Here is a 20,113-nt window from a genome sequence, read left to right on the forward strand (position 1 = left end):
TATGGCACACGTGCCACAGGTGGCACTCAGAGCCATTTGTCAGGGCACACAAGGCGTTGCCCTATCAGCTGGCCAGTGCGCATGTGCGTGCTGGCCAGCTGACTTTGGCCTTCTTTTGAGGCCATTTTTTTGCCCTCTGGAGGCTTCCCTAAAGCCTCCAAAGCATGAAGAACCAGCCCTATGGACAAACCAGAAGTTCGGGAAAGGACTTCTGGTTTGCTCATAGGACTGTTTTTCACTCTCCGCATCCTTCAGAGACTTCCCTGAAGGCTCCAGAGATTGAAAATTGGCCCTACGGACAAATTGGAAGTCACCATTCCCAAACCTCTGGGTTCCCCGTAAGTCTATTTTACGCCCTCTGGAGGTTTCAGGGAAGCTCCTGAGGCCTCCAGAGGGCCCCTGGGGATGGCAGGGGAGGCTGTTTCCACCATCCCTAGACTCCTAGAAAGCCTCTAGAGCCTGGGAAGGGCAAAAAAACCTGGGGGTTGCTGATTGCGTGCATGTGCGCACTGGGGTGGTCATGCACATAGCATTATGGGTGTGGCACATTGGCACATTACTCCCTCTGTGTTCCCCCCACTTTTGGCCAGCAGCCAAAAAAGATTTGCCATCACTGATCTAGGCCATCCTTTTACAATATGTAGGACAACCAATTAAACATCCACAGCGCCTGGTTCTCCACAATTTTCACCAATAGACAGTTCCTCTCTCCTAATGGATGAAATATAGTCTTTGAAGCATAAGAGGGCATATGAAGTAATTGGACATGGTCAGTCTACCTCTTATAGGCTCAACTAATGCTGATTTTGGATTATTAAGTTTGGGAGCAGAAGGCTGTCCACCTGGACTTCATAAATATATTTTGAGAGAGGAAGCAGTTCCAGCATTATTAAATGAAGCAGCGATCTGGTTGCTTCTGAATAAACTGAATCTGGACTCAGAAAATGAAACAACTACAAGCCGCTCGCTAATATTGTGTTACTAGGCAGGATGCTTGAGCAGATGATGGCCAATCAAGGCCAGGCTTTCCTGGATGAAATTGATATTCTAGATGTGTTGCAATCTGATTTAAGGCCAGACTTTAGAACAGAAATTGTTTTGGTAATCTATGAGGTTATCTGTGCTGGAGAAAAATGATAGTGGGGTGGAGTGAGGTGTGATCCTGTTGATCCTCCTTTTTTTGTGTGGCTTTTAATACCATCAGCCATGATATATGTCCAAACAGGTTGTCAGAATTGGATTGTAGATGTATTGTACAATGGTGATTCCATTTCTACTTGGATGGCCATTTCCAGAAAGTGGTGCTGGGATTAGTCTTCTGCCTTTTGATGGTTGGGTATATAATCCCCTGGGCTTCCATTTTATCCTTATGCTTTTTAAATCTGCATGCAATTGTTGGGAGAAGTCATAGAGGGAAGTGGGCTGGAGTGAAATCAATGTGTAGGTGGGGCTCTAATTCATCTTTTCATCTAATAGAGGAGAGGCAATTGGCATTCTGAACCTGTGCTTGAACAGGGTAATGGGCTGGATGAGGGCCAGTGAATAGACTCGATCCAATAGGATAGAGATAATGTTTGCAGCCAGTACCTTTGGCCAGGTGAGTGGTACTGCCACCCTGCCTGTTTTGGAAAGGCCTGCATTGCCCCTAAAGGAATAGCTTCATAATTTGGGATGCTCCTCGATCTTTCATGTCACTAAGTGGCCTTAGTGGCAACAAAAGCCTTTCATCAGCTTCAGTTGGCTTACCAACTACAATCCTACATAAACAGAGGCATCACATTTATTTGTATTACTTCCTACTTGAACTGGGATTCAGTTACCTATGGATCAGTGGTAGAATTCAATTTTTTTACTACCGGTTCTGTGGGTGTTGCTTGGTGGGGGTGGCTTGGTGGGCGTGACAGGGAAAAGATACTGTAAAATCTTCATTCCTTCCCACTCTAGGGAAAGGTTACTACTACCCCATTTCCTCCCAATCAGCTGGAAATCGGGAGACAGAGAATAGATGGGGGTGGGCCAGTCAGAAGTGGTGTTTACCAGTTCTCTGAACTACTCAAAATTTCTGCTACCGATTCTTCAGAATTGGTCAGAACCTGCCAAATACCACCTCTGCTATGGACTCTAATAAGGTTCTCATACTGGTCACTAACAAAAATAAGTGAGGTGGATTCTATGAATGGGAGAGCTTTTTGTGAGTTAGAACAAAAGTGATAGAATTTCACATTACATGAACATAATTTTAGTTCCAGATCTATCTATTTTCTCAGGCTTTCTAATTCTCTTTTAATTGTATTTAATGGTGTTTTCATTCTTATTTTTTAAATGACCACTGTGCTTTATATAATGCTTTTATTGTGTTACTAGAATGCGGCTGCGCGAGTGATCGTGGGCGCACCACGGTTCGCCCACATAACACCGATCCTCCGTGAGCTGCGCTGGCTACCTGTCGATCTCCGGGTGCACTTCAAGGTCCTACTCACTACCCATAAAGCGCTCCATGGTAGTGGATCTGGCTATTTGAGAGACCGCCTTCTGCCAATTACCTCCCTGCGTCCCATCAGATCGCATAGAGCTGGCCTCCTCCGTATTCCATCCGCCAGTCAGTGCCGACTGGCGACTACTCGGAGGAGAGCCTTCTCTGTTGCGGCTCCGACGCTATGGAATAATCTCCCCGTGGAGATCCGTACCCTCACCACCGTCCAGGCCTTCAGCACAGCCCTCAAGATCTGGCTAGCCCGTCAGGCCTGGGGATAAGTTTTACTTTTACTTTCGCCCCTCCCGAATGTTGAGTGAATGTTGTGTTTTACTGTTTAATTTATTCTCGTTCACATTTCTTTTTGTATTTGTCCTACACTCCCTTTCCCCTTTTATTGTAAGCCGCCCTGAGTCCCCTCAGGGAAAAGGGCGGCCTATAAATGTATAATAAATACCTATAAAATAAATATATATATATAAAAAAATACCTATCTGATTTTGTCATTTATACTTTTATCTCAAATTGTATTTTAGATTATTTTTTTTAAAAAAACTGCACATACAGCTTCAGCTATTAACTGTTGTATCTTTCATTAAATAAATAAACTCATTAAAATTATTTATATTTTAATGACACTTGTAACAAGACAGTATTTAATGTGGCACTCAGTACATCACTGTCAGAGTAAGTACTTGCCGTCATCAGTCTCCTCAGATGTCTCTGGGGCTACTTTCCTTGGCCATTTTTTTTTCTTCCTTTGACATTTCAAACAGCAGCAGCAGCAGGGTAGAGCCCATGAGATGAAAGGTTGCAGATCTGTTGCTAATTTAGATGCAGCTCTGTTGTAAAGAGGTTTTCAAAGTTACATGAAACAAGCACAGTTACTGAGCTTATACAGATACCAGACAGAGAATAGTAGAACTCATTTAATTAGCAGTTTTAGATACCAGAATAGAAACGGTGAGACTGATGGGATTTAGTCCCGTCATAGGTAGAAGGTCAGATGGGTGACTTTTCACCAGCTGTCATTTCTCAATCTTAGGAAAAAGACAAAGGCAAACCATTTGTGGCATGGCCTGGGATGGCACGAAGGGATAATGCTAGAAGTGTATCAGGTCCTGTTTTTATAGACGGCAGAACTGGGAAGTACTTCATGAATATTCAATGAGACTGGAATAGACAAAGTAGCAAAGTATTTAAGTAATAAAACAGCAAAAATCCAAAACAATAAACCATATAGGTAGCCAAAGTCCTTTTTATCAAAAGCAAGAAAAATATATACAAACCAATGATGATAGAAGAAGTAATACCCAGCCACGCTATCAGTTCTTGTTCATGGTGGAAATCTACTTTCTTTATAATACAATAAAACTAAACCTACATGTGCAACAAGATCCTATGTCCCAACACATAGGAACTACCAATCAGGCATTATACAAGTAGTGACTGCATCAGACATGACTGTTCATAGTTACAATAGTGCTGAAAAAGTAACTTTTTGATCAGTCACTGCCTTTAGACCTTTGCATGCATCTCTCTCAGTCATGTGGTTACCATTATAGCAGTGGTGGGTTTCAAATTTTTTTAGAACCTATTCTGTAGTTGTGACCTGTTTTGTGGGAGTGGCTCAGCAGTCATGTGACTGGGTGAGAGTGGCTTGGCGGTTGTGTGACCAGGTGGGCATGGCCAAGTTGGAAAATGTGGTGAAACTCACTTAACAATGCTCTTGTTTAGCAATCAAAATTTTGGGCTCAATTATGATCATAAGTTATCTTCCTTCCTTCCTTCCTTCCTTCCTTCCTTCCTTCCTTCCTTCCTTTCTTCCTTCCTTCCTTCCTTCCTTGTGTCTCTCTCCCCCAACTTATTTTCTTTCTTTCTCTTCCTTCCTTCTTTCCTTCCTTCCTTCCTTCTTTACTTCTTGTGCTTCTCTCCCCCACTTATTTTCTTTCTTTCCCTTCCTTCCTTCTTTCTTATCTCTCTCCAACTTTCTTTCTTTCTCTCTTTCTCTCATACACACACACACACACACACAAATACACACACCATTTCTCTCATGTCTGCCACTGACAGTTCTCAAAGAGAAGGAAGGATTCCTGCCTTGAGAAGTGGTTAGACTAGATTACCTCCATGTTCCCTTGCATCCCTCTATGTTCTCTGTCCCATTTAGTCACAAACAGCCCCATTCACTTTAAAGTTGGTCACAAACTCCACTCACCCTGCACACGCCCTCATCTCATCCAAGGAGGCAAGCTGTGGGGCGGGGGAAAGGGGGGAGTCTGTGGCTCCACATCTCTCGATCTTCTTCCCCACCTCGGTTCTCTGGGTGAGAGGTGCTGCTGCTGAGGTGGCACAGTGGTGGTGGCGGCGGCGGCAGCAGGGGAGTCAGGGCACTGCCTGCTGAGCAGCATGACCCACAGCTAGTCCAGGAGCAGTAGCCGCCGCCCTGCACTCCCATCACTTACTAACACTTAGGCCACAGGCCAGGCATGCAGAAGAGGCATGGTGGCAGCGATGGCAGCTGAGCAGGGGCAGTGCTTTGGTGGGTGCTGAGGGAAGGAAGGAATGAAGGAGACTGCAGGCTCATTTGCCCTTGTCTACATGACCTCCTTTCGTTCTCTGCTGCCCGAATGAGTGAAGTAGGCAGACAGAGAATGAAAGGAGATCGCGTAGCTGAGGCAAAGGAGCCTGCAGCTTCCTTCCTTCTCACGTTCAGGCAATGGGGGGGGGGGGCTTTCTCACAAACCTTTGGAGAAATAAAGAAGGTGTGCAAGAAAGCCCCACTCCCTCTCAGAGGTGGGGCGATTGGTGAACCAGCCAACAGTGAGTGGTGGGCAGGGAAATCATGGTGCGGACAGGCGGGGTGAGTGAGCGAGCAAGTGGCGACCAGATAGGCAGTGGGAACAAGCGAGGGGGGCAGGTGTAAGGAAGCGTTCCAGTACTGTGCCACTGGATAAACAGGTTCCAAAAGGTATGCTAAATTTCAATGGGTTTTAGCATACCAGTGAGAACTGGCTGAAACCCACCCCTGCATTATAGTCAGTTGTCCTGTGTAAAAATATTACTCACAGTTGCAGTCTCATGATTTTAGCTGCTCTTCTCTCAACTTTTTTCAAAGTCTCAGCATCTTTTTTGTAGTATGGTGACCAAAATTGGTTGCAATGGTCTTACTAGGGTTTTATAAAGTGGTACTAATACTTCATGTGATCTTGATTGTATGCCTCTGTTTGTACAACCCAGGATTATATTAGCTTTTTGGGATGCTGCTGCACACTGCTGACTGATATTCAAGTGATCATCCACTTAGAGTCCAAGGTCCCTCTCACAGTTACTGTCTTTGCCTAAATATAAAACTTTGCTTTTACTAAATAAGAACTACCTACATTGGCAATTGGCTGTACAAAAACACATTCAAACTAGCCAGATAAGGAACTTTTTACCAACTGGAGAAGAAAGTTCATGCTAAAACAGCCTAAAAGATCCCAAATTTGATGTCTCAGCAAATCCATTGTCAGTTAAACTTTTAGTGTTGGTAGAAGAGGAGAAATATTAATTTAAACTGGAACAAAGCCTTGAGTTAACTGAGCTATGGGCAGGGTATAAGGAAAAGGCACCATCATTAGGATATGGCATAAAAATTATTGTTGGTATAGGAATCCATGATAACAAGCCATTTAACTGGGTCCTGCGGTTGTTTCCTCTAAAGGAAATTAAACAAGCCAAATGAAGCAGAATTAAACTTGAATCTGCCAGCCTAATGGAGAAAAGGGGATTCAGAGTTATTGTCTCTGTGTATATTTGTCTGTAAGAATGTATGCACAGTCTCACAGAATGTGTACACATCAGCCATGCCCACTTATGCATCTTGGTTTGTTGAGTGAAGATTGCTTCTGAAGCATAAATCAGAAGTTAATGTAAAATATGTTACCTTTTGTATATTGAAACAGGTCTCTAGAACATACTCTTTGAAGACTTATAAAATCTCATGCATGCATAATTATTTCTGTCATTATGCATATGTACAATTTAACTAACAACCAGTTGTGGATATGGTATAATTTGAGGACATTAAAGTAGCACAAGTATAAATAATATTGTTTTTTTAAAAGTTGTAACTAATGATTTTTCCTTGATATTCAAAAATGCCTATTGTACAGGGAGAAGCCAAATCATTAATCCAAATGTGATTAGAAGTTGGAACCATAAATTAAATCAGATATTACATTTGAATAAGAAATATGCAATGCACATAAACTTTCATGCATGCTAGCTCTGCCCTCAATATTCTTAATTGTACTTCCCTCCCCAAGCTCAATATGTTTCTCTGGATCAAACTCACGGCCCACTTGCCAGATGCATCACACCCATGCCCAGTTTAGCAAAGGGGAAAAAGTCCCGATATGTCATGTGATGCCACCATGATGATGCAAGTTTGACACCCCAGCTCTAGATATTTGAAGCAATCTTCAATTTGTTTTTACACATTGAAACTTGAATTTCACTTTCAGTTAAGCAAAAACAACTAGAAATTAACTAAAGCCTTCAGTGATCATAAGCATGTCCTTCTCTTTGCTATTCAAATGATGTGTGTGTCAGCCCTGGAAGCCATCATTTTTGTTGGAGCTTCAGGGCTTCAACATTTAGTGCATGGGAAAATGGGAGGGGGAGTTGCGAGAAGTGGTGGAGGATTAGCTATAACAACATTCCTTTCTCTGGGAGTCAATATCATTTGGCCTGTACCTGGATGGGAGTGACTGGGATTTGTCTCCAGTTGGGGTGATGAAGTGATTGGACCACATGATGGACTTATGGGTGCAGGAGATGGATCTTTGACTTCCAGTCCGGCTTCAGACCTGGTTACGGCACAGAAACCGCTTTGGTCGCATTGACCGATGATCTCTGGAGGCCATGCGTCCATCCTGGTTCTCCTTGACCTCTCAGCGGCTTTCAATACCATCGACCATGGTATCCTTCTGCGACGACTGCGGGAGGTGGGAGTGGGAGGCACCGTATTACGGTGGTTCTCCTCCTACCTCTCGGACAGGTTGCAGTCGGTGTTGGTCGGGGGGCAGAGATCGTCCCCGAGGCCCCTAACTTATGGGGTGCCGCAGGGCTCGGTCCTATCCCCCCTACTGTTTAACATATACATGAAACCGCTGGGCGAGATCATTCGGAGGCACGGGATAAAATACCATCAATACGCAGACGACACACAGTTGTATCTGTCCACCCCGTGCCAACTCAATGAAGCGGTGGACATGATGAGCCAGGATCTTGAGGCCGTTAAGAACTGGATGAGAGCTAACAAACTGGTACTCAACCCGGACAAGACCGAGTGGCTGTTGTGTTTTCCTCCCAATAATTTGGCCAGTGTTCCACCACTCAGGCTGGGGGGTCAAATTCTATACCCCTCAGATAGGGTTCGCAACTTGGGAGTCCTCCTGGACCCACAGCTGACTTTTGACCATCATCTGTCGGCTGTGACCAGGGGGGCATTTGCCCAGGTTCGCCTGGTGCGCCAGTTGCGACCCTACCTGAATCGGGAGGCCCTCACAACAGTCACTCGAGCCCTTGTGATCTCTAGGCTGGAATACTGCAATGTGCTCTACATGGGGCTGCCCTTGAAGAGCATCCGGCGACTTCAGCTAGTCCAGAATGCAGCCGCGCGAGTGATAGTGGGCGCACCTCGGTTCGCCCACATAACACCTATCCTCCGCGAGCTGCGCTGGCTACCTGTTGATCTCCGGGTGCGCTTCAAGGTGCTACTCACCATCCATAAAGCCCTCCATGGTAGTGGGTCTGATTACTTGAGAGACCGCCTTCTGCCTATTACTTCCCTTCGACCCATCAGATCGCACAGATTGGGCCTCCTCCGAGTTCCATCCGCAAGTCAGTGCCGACTGGCGACTACGCGGAGGAGAGCCTTCTCAGTAGCAGCTCCGACCCTTTGGAACGATCTCCCCATAGAGATTCGTACCCTCACCACCGTCCAGACCTTCCGCGCAGCCCTTAAGATCTGGCTATCCCGTCAGGCCTGGGGATAAGATTTTCATCCGCCCCACCCGAATGCTGAATGAATGTTGTGTTTTATTGTTTTATTTTATTCACATATTATTTCATGTTTTGTCTTGCACTCCTTCCCCATGAATTGTAAGCCGCCTTGAGTCCCCTCAGGGAAAAGGGCGGCCTATAAATGACAATAAAATCTACAAATCTACAAATCTTTTGGGTGGGAAAACCCCAGAACTTTCAGATTTGGGTTTTCCTAGATGTGCTAAAGCTTGTTGATAAGAAAGGTTGGCAATTCAGCGGTTCCAATCCGTAGTGGCACATAACAGAGTGAGCTCCTGTTACTTCTCCCAACTTCTGCCAACCTAGCAGTTTGAAAGCATGTAAAAATGCAAGTAGAAAATTAGGAACCACTTTGGTGGGAAGATAACAATGTTCCGCGCACCTTCAGGATTTAGTCATTCCGGCCACAGGACCACGGAGACACCTTTGGACAGCGCTGGCTCTTCAGCTTTGAAACGGAAATGAGCACTGCCCCCTAGAGTCAGGAACAGCTAGCACATATGTGCAAGGGGAACCTTTACCTTTACCCTAATAAAATGGAACTTTGAGGAACTTCAAGCCATGGAGTCTTCTTTTATTGGGGGTGTTACTTGGAGCCCTGACAATGTGTATTTTCGATTGTAATAATAATTACTGCAAATCTAAAATTAAACAAAATAAGTCAAAATTGTGAGCTATAATGCTTATACCTTGAACTGTCGATGATTTATCAAGTCTTGAAAATGTAAAGCATTTTACAGAGGGGAGAAAAGTATAAGTTTGGGAGCAGAAGGCCTTTGTCTTTGTCTTTTTCTATTTCTTTGTTATACAATTACATTCTATTTATTTCATCTTTTTGTGAATTTTTCATGCAACCTACAGAAAGTTCTAGTAGGCCTGTTTAATTAAATGAACACAAAATATTTTAGACAGCTTTCTTTATTCTTGCTGGCTAGAGATATTGATTTGAGCAAAAATGGCTGGAAGGTGTATGTAGCTTTGAAAAATACTGTTAAGTTAAAGGTATTGTTTTCTTTTAGATGGTTTGCATGTTAGTATGTCTTTGGGGAATATTACTGTAATGGAGAAGGTGAAAAGTACAAGGCTGGGAAAGAAGTATCAAGGAGTTGTAAAACTGAATTATAAAACTGAAGAATGTTTTCTAGAATAATGTTCATGAGCAATGTTACTGTGTCTTTTAGTTTTGTTGATAATTATGTTTTCCCTTCATCGGTACTATGATTTTTACAATTTTTCAAACAAGGACAAATAAACATCTGCCAGTGCTGAAAGGGAATATATGTTTGGCAACTTCAGGTAAAAATACTAAAAAAAAAAAAAAACAACTTGTATTTATTTATCTATTTAATTAATTTATTGATTGACTGGATTGTTGTTGTTCTGGGATTTTTTAAAAAACAGGTAGACAAAATATTAATTGATTCATCAACCACTCTATTGGCCACTGAGTTAAATTTCTTTCAAGTATATTTTAAATATATAATAGGTGGTGCAGTAGCTCAGTGGCTAAAATATTGGGCTTGTCAGCTGAAAAGCCAGTAGCCAGGTTTGAGGCCCGAACTCCATGCGATGGGATGAGTTCTCATCCCTACCCCAGTTCAAAAGTATACCAATGCAAGTAGATAAATAAGTACCACTTCAGTGGAAAGGTAACTCCAGACTCCAGGATATCATGCTGACAACATGACCATGGAAATGTCTCTGGCAGTCCTGGCTCAATGGCCTTGAAATGGAGATGAGCACCACACCCTATAGTCAGCAATGACTACTGGAGTAAACCTTACCTTTACCTTACTTGTTTTTTTAAAAAATGTACTAATTTTACTAGGCATTGAGGCCAGCATTTAATACACTTATTCTTTAATATTGGGATTCCTAATGACCTTATCATGAATATTGCTGCTAATGAGGATGTTGGCTTACTATTTTTAGACATGTTAATATTTTACAGCAATTTATATCCTGTATCACTTCACCTGATTGAATTTTCTATAAACTGTGTAGGTAGATTTGGTTGTTATTTAGAATACTCTCAATGAACATAGATATGCAAAATTCATTAGGCTCGTACCAAGAACCTCATTGATGCTCTTTAACTTTCAAATAGCTAATGAAAAAAATTTCAGAGTTAGAGAAGCGTAGGTAATAATTTATTTCAAGTACTTGAAATTGCATAATATAATATTCAGCATGAGATACCACTGCAACTGTTCATCAGGTTTCTTTGAATACAAATTAATCTTTGAAAATGTAATTTACTCAATATTTTCATTTTTAAGGCAGCATGTAGCTAATTTCTTATTGATTTTTAATTTCTACATTACACTAGATTTAAGATTTTTCTCTCTGATGTATAATATAGTGACTTAGAATCAATGGGATTATGACTTTTTAATACTCTTTTTAATTTTTTGTGGATTGTTATGCACTATATTTATTTCATATAATTAATAATGAAACCCTTGCATCATTCTTTTTACCATAGAAACATCTGTATACTCCATGGGTTGAATGAACTCTATTTGACTTCTAGTTCAGTCCCATTAGAGATAAACTTACTTGATGTAAAGGATAATTCAGGTAACATATCGGACTAAGAGTTTAATATAGTTGCGTAATCATCTACAGTTTAATTATTTCAATTAAAATCATTAGATACAATCACTACTAAAGCTAGTCATATTGATTCAATTTATACTTACATATTTCAACACACATATGTAATAGAAAGACTAATAAACACAAGCTACTCATGATAAAATAGTTCAAACTTGTCCTTTTCTTAATTATTTATTGAACCTAATGCCAAATCATTAAAATGTAACAAACAAGCCTTATTAGCTTGGGACTCTGGAGAATGATGTTTCCTAAATATAAGCAGAAAAATTAAACAGCCTCCATAGAGAGTTAAGTCTTGACCTGGCAAATGTAAAGGACAATTATTAATTTGATTGGGTGTGTTGGTGAGGTCAAGTTCCAGGCTACTGCTTTATAGGGTTGCTAGGAATCAATCTTATCTTTGTTCTTTTCTGAACCCTAGGAAATAGCATCAGGTGAAATATCATGTGTATGCTAATGAATATATGTCACCTGATTTATTGCTGTTTAAGTTCCTTCTCAATATTTATAAGTGGATAGAAGGGTCCTGGATGGAATGAATAAGCTTCATCTTCATTCATAAATAAGCTTCAGCTGAAACCTAATGAGATCCATTGGCTATGAGTTTTAGGTTCCCTTCTCCCCCAATACTGGGGACCTTCCACATATTTTTCTGGATAGGGTAATACTCCTCCAGGCAGAACCTATAACAGATTGGGAGGTGTTTTTTTCCAGATTCTAAACTACTTCTAAAAGACCAGGTGATAGCTATAGCCAGAAAGTCTTTTTTAGAATTGTGCACCAAGTGTACCTGCACCTGGATTTATAGACATTGCTCATAGTCACTCATGTTTAGTCATCTGTCATTTAAAATTGTACAATGAGATCTTTATGGGGCTGCCTTTGGATAAACTGGTTCCAAATGCAGCAATATGGATAATTATGATCATATCTCAATGTTCCACACAGGGGGTTCCTACCGGTTCGGCTAAACCGGTAGTGGTCTGGCAGCCTGGGTCACTGGAAATGGCAGCAACCCATGCCTGTCACATCCCCTAACTGGTTCCCTGGTCACCATCACCATTTTGTTTTGGAATTCTGCGCACGGACAGAATAATTTTAATTGAACTGTGCATTCACGAGCAGCACACATTCAGTCTGCACGCGCAAAGGACATGCATGAGCAAACTGGCAAGAAAGACAGCCAGAACCCACCCTTGGTTCCACATATATAGTTATATCACTGCATTAGCTTCCAAGAGGCATCTGGGTAAAATTCAAGGTACTAGATACTGCCAGAAAGCTTATCACAGAACAGATTATTTATAGGCTCCCTGTCTCTGCTTGTCCCATTAGATTAAATAGAGCTGGCATGCTAGAGGTCCCTATTACCAAGCAGGGCTATCTGGTAGAACCCAGGAAGTCTCCTTACTGTTATAACCTCTGCTCTATGGAACATCTGACCCCTTAACATTCAGGTAACCTTGATCCTGTTAAGATTTTATAGATATTTTCATTTATTTATTCAATTTCTATAGCTGCCAACTCAACCAAGTGACTCCAGGTGGCTTTTGGCTGCCTTGCAGGGATTGGCCACTGTGTTGGGTGAGTCCATCTCTAATTGGAGTAATTAGTTGCAGGATAACTACTGTTCAATAGTTAATTGATTATTATGCACCCAGGTAATTATTATTTGGTGGTGGAAAGGTATTTTTTAATCCTGGAAACTGCCCATAGTCACTTGCATGATATGGACAGCTATATATAAAGAAATTGCATAAATAGATTAGTGTGTGATAGCCTTATCAAGTGCACTAGATAGGAAACACAATCCAGTTAGTTAATTTTATTTTATTTTAGGCTACATTATAGAATCATGCAAGTCTTACAGTACAATTATCCCCCTGTTTCCTTTACAGCCTGAGAAATTATGGAAGATCTCTTCTGAGCCTCTTGTCTCACCATTTTTTCTTAAAGCACATGGCACATGTTAGCCAGGGATCACTGAAGTGGCTGGCTGCCTCTGTGAAAGGAATTTTTTCAGGCAGTGTTATCTTATCCACTGGATGCCTGATTGCCAGTAGGCAATCAGGGGAGGCTTCTTTCCTGTCCCTATGCGGTTTATTCGTTCACGGGAATTGAGCTGCCAAGCTGCAGCCTCAGCAGAATGCAGGCTCAGCATCTTACCACGTAAGACACCATGGCCCCTTGTCTCCCCTACTATCCTTGGACAATGCTGTCTCTTATCTGACCATTTCTTGGGAACCTCTCTGGATCCAGTCATCCAAAGTCATTCACACATGCCATTACATGTGTGTGTATGATTTATAGTTAATCAATTGTGGTGATGGAGTCTTTGAAGTCACTGATACTTCTCACAGCAAAGTGCGTCAGAATAGGAGGTTTTTTTAGTTTATCAAATTTTATCAATAAAAAATATCAATTTTTATTAGTTTATCAAAATATAAAATGCAAAGAAAAATGAAAATAATGGGAAAGTAGGGAAAGAAAAGGAAAACAAAAAAAGTGTAGGGAAAAGGGGAAAAGAAAAAAAAACATTGTTTTCTGACTCTTCTTAGCGCAGTAAAATATAATATATAATAATATATACTAGCCATTTCTATAACAGTAAACCTATTAATAGCAAAACTCAAAATCAAAGTTTCATTTATTTTCCCACCTCAAGCACAAAATTTAAAAAAAAAAATGGTTTCCTGGTAGAAACAATGTTGCCTATATTTTTTCTTTGATTAGAGCAGTCAATTTAGTCATCCCTGGTAACACTGTCAGTTTTTCCAGTCAGTCATCCATTGTGGGAATTAAAGTATATTTCCATTTTTGTGCATAGAGCAGTCTTGCTGTTGTCAGCATATATAATAACAAAGTTCCATTTAAAAAAAAAACCTTTGTTTATTAAGCCTAAAAGAACAGAGTAGTTGAAATAGCTGAATTAATTTGTTGTCTTTTATTTTTTATTTGATGTATACCCTTCCTTTATTTTTCCAATTCCATGTGACTGTGACATGCATGATGTTTTTACCTCCTCTTTACTTAACCAATTTAAGTATTTGGCTGACAGAATGAAAGACCCAAAGCCGCCAAGTAGGCCTTTTTGCTTGAGAGAAGCTGAGAAATTTGGGTCTCTGAATTTTTAATTTAGTACCTTAACCAGTGCACCAAATGTCTCTCAATTGTTGGAATTCAAGAACTTGTAATAATTATGGGAAAAAAAGAATATAAACCATTTATGCAGGCACATATTTAGTGAAAATATACCAATAGTTTATTGGTAATATATGCCTTTCTGGCAATGTAATGGACTTCTTTAGTAGCTTCAACATTTTGTGCATCTGCATTAATAATTCTTAAATGATCACATTCTACTAAACATTATAAAATTATAAAACATTATTAATATTAATAAAAGTTACTCAAAATTGATTTTATAATGTTTATTATAAGTTAAAATGTAATATTAATTGTGTGCATTTTTCTATTTTTTTCTTAATTTCTAATTTTCTTATTAAAGTGGGCTACCTTAAATTTATTACTTTATGTCTTACAGCACTTCAAGTGTCAATTTCCCTCAGCAAGGTAGAAGTCAGTGTGGGTGTGTCAAAATTCTTCACTTGTACAGGTATAATACATTTTATTTTTTTGATCAGCTTCATGATCAATGTAATTATTAATATTAAACTAGAAGTTATGGTACATTCTAGTGGCTTCTTTGAATACTTTATTAAACATATTAGAGATTGTGTCACTGTAGAAGTAAAAAAATAATAAAATGAATTCAAACTTTTAAATCAAGAGTATAATAATTGACCCGGAAATTATCCTTCAAAAATCAAAATGAAATGAAGTTCTGTTTTAGCATTTTGAAATAGTACTATTTGGATAGTTTATTGTGAGTTTTTTTTAATATTTATGAAGGAATTTTTTTGAAGCAAATTATTTGTATTATACTGTACATCTTTGCCAGTGTATATTAACCTAGCCCCGTGATAGTGAACCTATGGCAAGCATGCCACAGGTGGCACATGGAACCATTTGTCAGGGCACACGAGGCATTGCCCTATCAGCTGGCCAGCATGCATGCATGCACTGGCCAGCTAGAATTCGGCTTTCTTTTGAGGCCGTTTTTCGCCCTCCGGAGGTTTTCCTGAATTCTCCAAAGCACAAAAAACCAGTCCTATGGGCAAACTGGAAATTCAGGAATAAACTTCCGGTTTGCTTGTAGGACCATTTTTTGCTGTCTGGAGGCTTCAGGGAAGCTTCTGAGGCCTCTGGAGGACATCCGTGAGGGGAGGCTCTTTTCACCTTCCCCAGGCTCCTAGAAAGCCTCTGGAGCCTGGGGAAGGCGAAAAAACCATGGCAAAAGCGGGGGGGTCGCTAATTGCATGCATGTACGCAGGCTGGGCTGCATACACATAGCATTATGGGTGTGGCATGCTGGTGCACGACCCCTCTGTGCTTCCCCTGCTTTTGCCACGGCAGCCAAAAAAGGTTTGCCATCACTGACCTAGAACAACACTAACTAGATAGCAAAAGTCAATGAACTGGCAGGACATTTTTCCATTTGTAGTAATCATGCTGAAAATTCAACATGAAGAACAGCTGGAATTGAGAGTACCACAAAATACAGTAATATTCAACATACCAATGAAATTAATTCAATCTCTCTGTACTGAAATTCTAATGAACCAACATAGACTTTTGCATTTATGATTTGCAACTTGTGGTCCTGAGTTGCATTAGAAATACTTACGCAGTACACACATTACATTCTGAATACTTTTTATGTGTCTTAATGGCTATTTTCTTGTAAAATAAAGCACAATATAGAACATAATACACACTTCCTGGGAAATTTAAATTACTATTTTGTTTAATTTAAAACAAAATAATAAACATATCTCTTTACTATTTATTTGGTTGGTTGGTTGATTGGTTTCTATATCTGCTCATCTTAGCAAACAACTCTGGATGGCTCACAATTCAATGATACAGATAGACCATAAGGAAAGTGGAAAATTAAAAAGAGAGTAGCATCTTAGAAATTAGGGACTTATGGTGGAATCAAGTAGTTCAGTACATTCACTTTGAAGGACAAGCTCAAATAAAGGCAGAGAAACAAGGATTTAAGAGTCAATTAATGTCAATGAAGTATATTGGATTTTTAAAGCTATTACATTTTGAAGTATTTCTCAAAAGTGAGTTGAGCGAGCTAGAATAAGTATGGAAATAGGAGACTTGCCCATCTGAACAAAGTGAGAAACTTAAGGATAATGTCTTTTTAAAGTTGCAATCCCACATTTATTTTATTTATTTATTTAGTTCATCAAGCATGAATTAGATAACAGATATAAGTATAAATATGATTATGTATTTGATAAAGAAAGCAAAAAAATTGTAGGTAGAACCTTTTTATTACTGCAAAGATCATAGAGTAAAGTTCAGGAGAAGCAGTCTAAAAGTGTTCTGAGGCACTATTACTAGTTCAGATGTTTCCACCAAATACAAATGGGAGGAATTGATTAAAATTGAGATTAATGAAAGAACATGACTGAGGGAGAAGGAGAAGAAGTTTATCAGGTGTCTAGTAATTAAGGTCTGCTGGCCTGAACAAAATATTGTCAATAAGGTTAATAGCCATAACACCTTATCAGCACTGTTGTTTAACTGATAAGAGGAATTGTCAAGCAAGATAGTTTGAGACTTTGTCTATCAAATCGCTTTGTGGTGTCTAGGAGCCAACAGTGCAAATAGGAAGAGGCTAGAGAGGAATTTTATCCACTCTATTTTTATAGATTTTTAACTGTGGTGTTAAATCTTTGGGAAAGATTTAACATCAGTCACCTAGGAGCAGGGATCACAGAAATGGTTCTCTGAGGGTACTGGCCTCTCTTCTGTGGTAGTCCCCAATTACAAGCCATTTAGATTTTTCTGACAAGTAGTTACTAGGATGTATAAGAATGCTAGCTTTAGAAATATTTAGCCAAATCAAGGATTTAAATTTTGGATAGATTAAAATCTTATCAAAAACAGCAGCATCTTCCATCCTCCTGCCTGTGTTAACAGTCATGCCTTATTCTTGTCAAGGAACCATATATAGCAGTTAGGAGAAAGTAGAATAGTTGTCCTTACTAAAAAAATGCAGCCCTTAATCTTGCTGGTTGCTAGGCGTTATCTGTTTGCTGAATAGTCCAGTCCACTTCCCCTGACTTTGCACAGCTTTCCTTCACTGGACTGGATCTCTCCACAATCATTAAGGAAGAAAAGTACTGACAATAATAATCTCTTCATCCTTGGAAAGACAGGCTAGCTAGCACAAAAGAGCTGTTCCTTCAGTTTCAAGAAGCATAAACTCAATATGAGGTCAATCTGCAGAGGCTCTGCAGTCCTCAAGAGTCCAATTTTTCCTGGAGATCACCCAAGGTCTTTTCTGAAAAAAGAACTGTGAGCAAAATGTGGCAGAACATGGCTTTCTCTGAAGTCAATAAATTAATCATGAAAAAGAAAGGTTTGAATTTGCATATTTCCTCATATAAATCAATTTCTCGATGTGTTATATAAGACATGATATTATGTTTTTATTACGTTCATTTTTTTAAAAAATACTGTTTGGTATAGTCTTTATTTTAAAAAAAAGATGTTTAATTTCATTAAAATACTTTGTTTGCATTTAAGTATCTTTTGAGCCTTTGGTATATTCATTCTTTATTTTTTCATTGTAGTAATAGGTGAACCTGAGAGTATAGATTGGTATAATCCACAAGGAGAAAAGATCATTTCTAATCAGAGAGTGATGGTGCAGAAAGAAGGTGTAAGATCACGATTAACCATTTACAATGCCAATGTGGAAGATGCGGGAATATACAGGTGTCAAGCAACTGATTCTTCAGGATTTAGTCAAGAAGCTACTGTTGTTTTGGAAATTTACCGTAAGTAAATACACTATCAAGCTTTATCTTTCTTCTTATGGTGTTGGAAATGTTGAGTAGAAATCTCTGTAAATTTAATTACAAAATATATATTAAAGTGTGATACTGTTTCTTCTAGTAAAGTAGTAACTACAGGCCTACTATATACTGTATGGCATACACTATACAGTACAAGCTGTAAATAGCCAGATAACCCATAGACAGTAGCTGTCTCTATCTCACCCAGATGTTTGCTACGCAAGTATGGTAACTATTATATACATTACATAGGAGAGTCTTTAACAAAGTTTGTTATTTCAAATACATCACAACCAACGCACTTACATTAGCATTGTAACAGTAACGTGCAGTGAGGTTTATAGCTGGTGAGACCCAGGTGTTTCAATTTTTTTAGACTTGGGGACTTCAACTCCCAGAATTCCACAACCAGGCATGCTCAGTTCCAATTTAAAGCGACAGCATTTTCCCCCTTGCAAAATAAAATTTCCTTCATTCTTTTTCTTCTCCCTCCCCCTCCTTCCTCCGTCTCCCCCTCCCTACCCCCTCTCTCAAACAGACACACGCACACAGAGAAGTTGGATTCCTGTCTCACTCACTCACTTTCAAACAAACACAAACACAGAAGTTGGATTGGATATATTTTCCAATGGCTTGAAAGCAGTTCCTCTGCCATACCCCCCCTTCCCCTGCTGCCTTCTGATTCGAGCCTTTGATTGCAGGTGGAGCCACATTGCCTTTTCAAACTTGTAATCAATGAATCTGGGCTTATATGCTTTTATCCAGCTGGGTGGGTGTGTGTGTGTGTGTGTGTGTGTGTGTGTGTGTGTGTGTGTGTGTTTGAAAAGGCAACGTGGCTCTGCATGCAATCAAACTTTTTGAATTCCTCCCCCCTCCCCACACATGCACCTTTTCCAGCTGTTTCAGAGAAGATTTCAACTCTGCTCTTGCCTGCCATCATGAAAAGAAAAAAAAATGTAAAAGGAGAAAGGAAAGAGCTCTGAGGTTAGACTGAGCTAGTTGCTCCCAGAGAACTCCAAAAAGCCTCTAAAAATTCCCTCTACAGGAGGAGGCGAGAGAACCACGTGCCTCCTTTGCATAAGGAATTTTTTGCCTTTTAACCCTTGCTTAACTCTGCTCAAGTGATCATAAAGATAGAGTAAAGGAGGCATGTGGTTCTCTCGCCTCCTCCTGCAGTTAAGCACTAAGCAGAGTCATCCACTGTGATTCTGGCAGCAACTACCTCAGACTTTTTCCTTTTATTTTTTTCTTTTCATGATGACAGTGGTGAAGCCATGCCTCCCCTGCCTCCCCTCACTGCACGTCCCTGCATTGTAACATAATGATAACTCAGCTTCCTTGGAAAGAAACTAAGAAAGTTGAAAAATGTTAATAATAGCTTTGATTATCCCCCAATTATGAAAGCTGTTCTACATACATACATCCATAACTATGGACTTTAAATACTTGAAAAATTCAAGGAAGATTTTCTGAATTATATTTATACATAACCTTTTTTGCTAACAAATGTTGGTTAAGGTGACTCATTATAAATGATTTAACTGCTTTGAAATTCTTAACAAATTAAAGAATAACCTATTACTATAAATATCTTTCTTTCTTTTTTCTTAGAAAAGCTCACATTCCAGGATGTCTCATCACCTCAAGAATTTGTACAGGGGGAAGATGTACAAGTCATTTGCCATGTTATCAGTTCACCTGCACCTATTGTCAGCTGGTTATATCAAAATGAGGAAGTCTCAAATATTGCTGACAGTTAGTATTTTGGTAACTCTTTAAATTATATGTTTTGTTACATAATCAGATTGTTTACACTTAATAATCTTTATTATTTAAGATAATATTGTGTGGAATTTACATGGCTACTACAACTGACTTTACTGTTTGCTCTAAGATTTGGACACTATGTGGAAAATCTACCACAGGTTTATGAAATAAATGATCTGGTAATTTAAATGGAGATTCACAATTAGAAGAAATTTTACATAAATCTAAGATTCAAATATCA

General features: G+C 39.7%; 1 protein-coding gene across 2 annotated transcripts in view; it reads left to right on the plus strand.

Moving 5' to 3' along the window:
- Positions 1 to 20,113, plus strand: part of NCAM2 (neural cell adhesion molecule 2) — a 169,872-nt gene that overhangs the window by 48,967 nt on the left and 100,792 nt on the right. For both annotated transcript variants that reach the window (XM_087721558.1, XM_087721557.1), the window contains exons 2-4: positions 14,709 to 14,780; positions 17,881 to 18,087; positions 19,717 to 19,860. In XM_087721558.1, the coding sequence (XP_087577684.1) occupies positions 14,709 to 14,780; positions 17,881 to 18,087; positions 19,717 to 19,860 (423 nt within the window). The remainder of the gene's footprint in view (positions 1 to 14,708; positions 14,781 to 17,880; positions 18,088 to 19,716; positions 19,861 to 20,113) is intronic.

The sequence above is a fragment of the Thamnophis sirtalis genome, unplaced genomic scaffold (assembly GCF_051295495.1).
Source record: "Thamnophis sirtalis isolate CommonGarterSnake01/CBP01778 unplaced genomic scaffold, rThaSir2_p1.2 scaffold_8, whole genome shotgun sequence".
Classification (NCBI taxonomy): Eukaryota; Metazoa; Chordata; class Lepidosauria; order Squamata; family Natricidae; genus Thamnophis; species Thamnophis sirtalis.